Genomic DNA, 6,483 nt, shown 5'->3' with positions numbered 1-6,483 from the left:
TCAGTACTTGGCCTAAACAGCCTTGTTGGGCGCAGAGAATTCAGACGAAAGGTCAAATAGGGTCCCAAACGTTTGTCAGACTACTCAGTTTTCTAATGTTTGGAGTGTTTGGTTGTTTCGCCTAATATAGTGTAGAAACGTACAACTTTTGGCACTTTGCTGTAGGCCAGTGTTCATAAACCGACATAAGCCTTCCGTGACAGGCTTATAAAGCCTTGTTCTTCTGTCATGAAGGCCACTGACGTCAATTTTGATGTCAAGTGGAATCGAATTAGAATAAGTTTGGCAACACTTTACTATAGGGTGCTGTTCATAAGGCTACATGACACCTACATAAGGTTTCCATTACAACTGACATAACCCTACATAAAGGCTTGTTCCAATAAGCCCCACTCGCTACAAAGGTTACATTTGCCAATTTTGAAAGTCAAAGTCAAAGTCAGCTAAAGTAGCCTTTATGACAGATGACGCCTGTTGTAATAAACATTCATAAACAGTTATGTAGGGTTATGTCAGTTGTAATGACAACCTTATGTAGGTGTCATGTAGCCTTATGAACAGCACCCTACGGTAGAGTGTTACCCTCAGTTTTTATTTTCACTATAGGTTCATGTCAGTGGTCATACAATGATTATGCAGGCATTATGTAGCCTTATGATCGCCGCCCTTTAGACCCATTTTCCTCAGAACTAGCCACTGAACCCCATCCTGCGTGTCTGCTGCTCAGGGCCGGCTGGGCTTTTGCTGGTCACTAAAGGTAAATATTTGATGTGCTGGGTGTCAGTTAAGTGGGTGAGGTGTGGGTTTCCACAGCTAGAGGGACAAACGGATGACACAGGATTTTATTTACAGGTCACAGATTGCCTCATTAATCCAGTAACTGTGCACCAAGGTCACTTACCGCGGCTTTAAAGCGATAGTTCGGCAGCGTGATTGTTTTCCCCCTTCTTGCCCCCCAATTTAGCCCATCGGCCAGGACGTTTTTGGCGCCTCTTTAGTTTTAGCGCCGCGGCTACGAAGCTAATGCCGCTAACAAGCAATCCAAGTCCAGTTAGCATGGTGCTAAGTCATCAGTAACCTCCAACTGTGCTCATTATGTGGGTCCTGACTCTGTATGATCTGTAAACGTGGACTAACGCATGTCAGCATGTGTCAAAAAGCCTTTTTGTCCAGTTTTATAGACAACAGTGCAATACAAACATGAATGCTAACTGGTGTACAAACGTTTTATATTAGCTTGTGCTAAAACCAACCAAACATTACATTTATGGCATTTGGCTGACGCTCTTATCCAGAGCGGCTTACAATTTGATCATTTTACACAGGCAGGCCAAGGTGGTGTTGGGAGTCTTGCCCAAGGACCCTTATTGGTATAGTGTAGGGTGTTTGCCCAGGTGGGGATTGAACCCCAGTCTACAGCGTAGAAGGTAGAGGTGTTACTCACTACACTAACCAACCACTAACATGCCTTGGCATTGGGATAATGCAAGAATGGGGTAGGTTTGATTTTTAGCCAGACTTTAATCTTTAATCCGAGCTACTGTGGGCGTGTGAATCTGATGTCACATGCATTATTTATCGCTACAGAGCAGGAGGAGGTGGTCTTCCTGCCCCGGCTCATCTACAGTTGCCCTCCTGACACCGTGTTTGGGTTTCTAATTCCTGTAATGCGGTAACGTGTGATTATATAACGCTGGTGGAAACAGGGCTGAGTCACAGGCTTTGCTACCAAACACCGAGTGAAGGAATGTAGGACAGAGCCGGCGGTGTTGCCTTGCTGAGTAACGGCTGGATTTCAGCTCAAACGGCCTGACCCCCATTCACCCGAGACACGCACCGGACACGGAGCCGGCCAGGGCCTCGGCCCGAGTGACCTCAGAGCCTGCAACAACAAGGCCGAACTTAATCACATTATCGCTTACATTATTCACGTGTAATTAAATAATCACAGATTCCACTGCAGGTGACATCATTGCTTACGTTCACGTTGCTTGCACTTCTTTTTCTCTTTGTTTTGATGTCAGCACAGATTATTTTTTTGAGCAAATTCTCATCAAATTCACACCGCAGTGAAACGTCTTCTCTCCGCCGTACGAACGCAGGTGTGGTTTGGTTTGAAGGTTTACAATCTGCACCTTCCACACAATATCTTGGCTGACTCGGGAAACTATGAGTCAGAAGTGACTAATAATGCTAACATGGCTAACAACACGTGAAAGCCGGCAGCCGTTCACCCTCCGTCACTGTTAGCAACCTTAGCCTTGCCCCTTTAAAGGGAAATTTCAGCTCAACTTTTATTAGAATTAAAATTTTTAAGGAATTTAGTTGAATGGAGATGAATAAAGTCGTTCAGAGCGGTTTGGTGTGAAACGCTCCGTTCTAGAGAAACCTACCAACTCAGAACCGTTCACAGTGGTGGTGATGGGAACCAGACGTCCCCCTCTAAAAGCTCCTCACAGTGGTGGTGATGGGAACCAGGCGTCCCCCTCTAAAAGCTCCTCACAGTGGTGGTGATGGGAACCAGACGTCCCTCTAAAAGCTCCTCACAGTGGTGGTGATGGGAACCAGACGTCCACCTCTAAAAGCTCCTCACAGTGGTGGTGATAGGAACCAGACGTCCCTCTAAAAGCTCCTACAGAAAGTTCCTACATGAACTGGTTCTGAATTCACTTCCTGATGACTGAGATGCTGTTTTATGAGAGTTTAGAGAACTTCAACTCCATTCATGGTGGAGGGAGACATGCAGGGCGCTGTGCGGCAAAATAGTCCCCAAAGAAAACTCATTATTCCAGATTTTCCACTGTTTTCCATCATCAACATTCCATATAAAGCTCAGAAGACTCGTGTAGGTCCTCTGGTGGTTCTGGATGGTAAATAAAGTGTCTGTATCTGTGTTGTAGTCATGGCGACGCCTGGTTCCCATCACCCTAACTGTAAAGACGTCTGAACCGTTTCACACCAAACCGCTCTGTTTACATCCCAACACCAGAGCACTTTCTTTATGCCTGATTTATCGCTCATTATTTAAAGTCACAGACACAATACTCAGCATTTTCTTCTCATCACAGCGTTTATTATCTTATAAACATATAGAAATGCAGCAGAGTGGAGCTCCACAGTATTACAGTATAAAAGATTTGGGCCTCGTATTAAAGGCCAGCGAGGATTGGCCTGCAACACCTCAACCTCCCACCGATTAATACCTAACGACACAGTAACGACGTCTACAGGTTCATTAACTACGACTACAAGAATTCATTAATACTGAACAAAATGTTCTAACAGCGTCTAACGAGCTCCAAGCATCAGCACCATAACAGCAGCACACGGCTCAGTACCACACAGCAAACACTCATACACACACATCTGGAAATGATGCAACTCTAATACACGACTCGGTCACTACACTCAGCACAGAAGACCCTCAGTGCAGTCAGTCAGTGGAAACCCCCCAGTTTAGACACGCTATGAGTTCATTATAAGAATTATTATTAAGTATTAAGAGACCCTTATTAGTCCCACAGCGGGGAAATTTCACCTCCACATTTAACCCATCCGTGAAGTGAAACACCACATACACACTAGTGAGCACACACACACTAGGGGGCAGTGAGCACACTTGCCCGGACCAGTGGGCAGCCCTATCCACAGTGTCTGGGGAGCAGTTGGGGGTTAGGTGTCTTGCTCAGTCATGTGCTGTCGGCTCTGGGGATCGAACCGGCGACCTTCTGGTCACAGGGCTGGTTCCCTGACCTCCAGCCCACGACTGCCCCCAAGCAATGATAGAAATGATGTTAAAAGATTGGTTTGGCGTTAAAAAGAGTCTGAAAACGGCAAGGGCGTGTTCGGGGTTTTAGCCATGGAGCTACACGGCTAATGTCGCTAACTAGCTAAGAAGTAATGGAAGTGTACACCCCAGTAACAGCAGAGTCAGTTTAACGGGGGCTTCACATTTCTCTCATTATAAAACAAAATACGAGCGCTAAACACCCACGAGAGGGGCCTCAATGAACGTAAGGAGCTAAACGGCTAAAAACGAAAAAAAAAATAGACGTTCCGAACCATCTGTGAGGAAATTTTCTTTCTTTTTAACAGCCGCGCCCAGAAGCTCCATAGGAACCCATTCGTTTCGGGCTCTCTCAGAAGACACCAGTGAGTAGCAGTCCTCCTCACTTCTCTGTGGTAAAAAGACAGATAAATGGAGGCTACTAGTTTTTTAGCTACGCTAACATACTACAGTCCATGTTTAGGAGGGTCAGAAACCACATGATCGCGTCTGTTAGAGATTACTGAGCAACTTCACTCGCATGTGTTTAGCACCCTGATAACGGTCAGTGGTACAGTACTAGGCTTCCGTTACCTGTTAGCTACATTAGCTTCATAGCTGCTAAACCGAAGGAGCACCTAACATGTCCTGGCTGACTGACCACATCTGAGGTACCATGAAAAGTGTGAAGTAGAATTTTTTTTGTGTGAAATTTGACTGATTGTCTAAGAAGTTTGTGAGGTTTTAAAGGTTGTGAACGGAAATGAAGCAGGACGGTGGTAAAGCGGCTGGGCGCGTGCGCTTCTGAACGTTTTTGTGATCAAAACATCGACATTCACATCATTCACACTGATCACGATATGACTACACGCTGAGCTGAAGTTATAAACCACTCGGCCATTTAATAAAAGCGCATAAGTAAACGTGAAACATCACCAAAAAGCACCTAAAGGGTTCACCCTGGTTCTCGATGGTCAACTGAACAGCCTGGAAAATTCACAGTCTCGGGCCTTCTGCTCTTTCTCTTCAGTCTCGTCATAATCAATAAAACAAACAGATAATCGTAGGATCGTCTTATGATTCGGTTCACTGATACACTTCTGATGGATGTTTCGGTGGGTTTAATAACCGTTATTGCACATTAGCTTTCACCACTTACTCGTCTGGAAGGATTTGAATGTGATTTTTACTGTTGACTCACTGAGGATGTAGCAGTAAATCAACCCAGAAGCAGTGCAGATTCTCACCACCTCCAGTGCAGCATTGGTTTAAGGTTCTTGTGCTATAGAATTGCTTTATAACTGACCCCGATAACCACCAACACGCTGTTAATCAGAAAGACAGTGGCTCAAATTCAAGAGCACCAATCAGGTATTTGGTTCCAAAAGCTCGGTTTCTTGAGGGATCATATCTCCAGTGGGTTCACGGCTCCGGAGGAGGAATCTAAGAGGAATCCAAAGCCGCTGCAGGAGGGAAGCATGACGGGCACATAGGGGCAGCATGAAGTTCAAGTAAACAACAGCTTTGTGTGCTTGAGTTTGTTTGTTTGTTTGTGGTCCATTATTGTCGCTCAAGGTGTCGATGATGACCTCCGGCCTCCGGCAGCGTTACGTCCTGCAGGTGAGGCAGCACTGTCGGCGGATGGAGCGAAGAACGCAGCGGCCCAGCAGCTTCAGCTTGGCACAGAAACGAGTGGACATGCTGTTCCTCTTACACGCCGGAACATCTGCACACAAGCAAACACAAAAACACAGCATCAGCGATAAACACTGAACAGAATTTCTACGCTATATTTCCAAAAGTATTCGGTCATCTGGCTTCACACGCATGTGAACTTAATCCGTAGGGTTTAAAATGATGTCGGCCCACCCTTTGCAGCTATAACAGCTTCAATTCTTCTGGGAAGGCTTTCCACAAGGGTTAGTAGTGTGTTTATGGGAATTTCTGACCGTTCTTCCAGAAGCACATTTGTGAGGTCAGACGCTGATGTTGGACGAGAAGGCCTGGCTCACAGTCTCCACTCTAATTCATCCCAAAGGTGTTCTATGGGGTTGAGGTCAGGACTCTGTGCAGGCCAGTCAAGTTCTTCCACACCAAACTGGCTCATCCACGTCTTTATGGACCTGCTTTGTGCACTGGTGCTCAGTCATGTTGGAGCAGGAAGGGGCCAAACTCCCCAAACTGTTCCCACAAAGTTGGGAGCTTGAAATTGTCCAAAATCTCTTGGTGCTGAAGCTTTAAGAGTTCCTTTCACTGGAACTAAGGGGCCGAGCCCAACTCCTGAAAAACAACCTGACACCATGATCCCCCCTCCACCAAACTTTACACTCAGCACAATGCAGTCAGACAAGTACCGTCTCCTGGCAACCACCAAACCCAGACTCATCCATCGGATTGCCAGACGGAGAAGCGTGATTGTTCACTCCAGAGAACACGTCTCCACTGCTCTAGAGTCCAGTGGAGTCCAGTGTTATAATCCCCCTGACAGTTGACTGTGGAATATTTAGTAGTGAGGAAATTTCACGATCACGGTACCACGCTGGAATTCACTGAGCTCCTGAGAGCGACCCATTCTTTCACTAATGTCTGTAGAAGCAGTCTGCAGGCCTAGGGGCTCGGCTTTATACACCTGTGGCCATGAAAGTGACTGGAACGCAATGATTTGGATGGGTGAGTGAAAACCTTTGGCAATATATTGTACGTCATAAACAGAAGCT

At 46.1% G+C, this 6,483-nt stretch overlaps 1 protein-coding gene across 1 annotated transcript in view; it reads right to left on the bottom strand.

The window, feature by feature from the left end:
- Positions 1-3,660: 3,660 nt before the first annotated feature.
- adamts12 (ADAM metallopeptidase with thrombospondin type 1 motif, 12) overlaps positions 3,661-6,483 on the bottom strand; it is a 38,911-nt gene continuing 36,088 nt past the window's right edge. Inside the window, exon 25 of the mRNA XM_037531441.1 lies at positions 3,661-5,492. Within this exon, the coding sequence (XP_037387338.1) occupies positions 5,374-5,492 (119 nt within the window). The 3' untranslated portion in view covers positions 3,661-5,373. The remainder of the gene's footprint in view (positions 5,493-6,483) is intronic.

This window comes from Pygocentrus nattereri, chromosome 20 (genome assembly GCF_015220715.1).
Source record: "Pygocentrus nattereri isolate fPygNat1 chromosome 20, fPygNat1.pri, whole genome shotgun sequence".
In the NCBI taxonomy this organism is placed as follows: Eukaryota; Metazoa; Chordata; class Actinopteri; order Characiformes; family Serrasalmidae; genus Pygocentrus; species Pygocentrus nattereri.
Note: the sequence above shows the minus strand (reverse complement) of the source record. Positions and strands in the feature narration are given on the sequence as shown.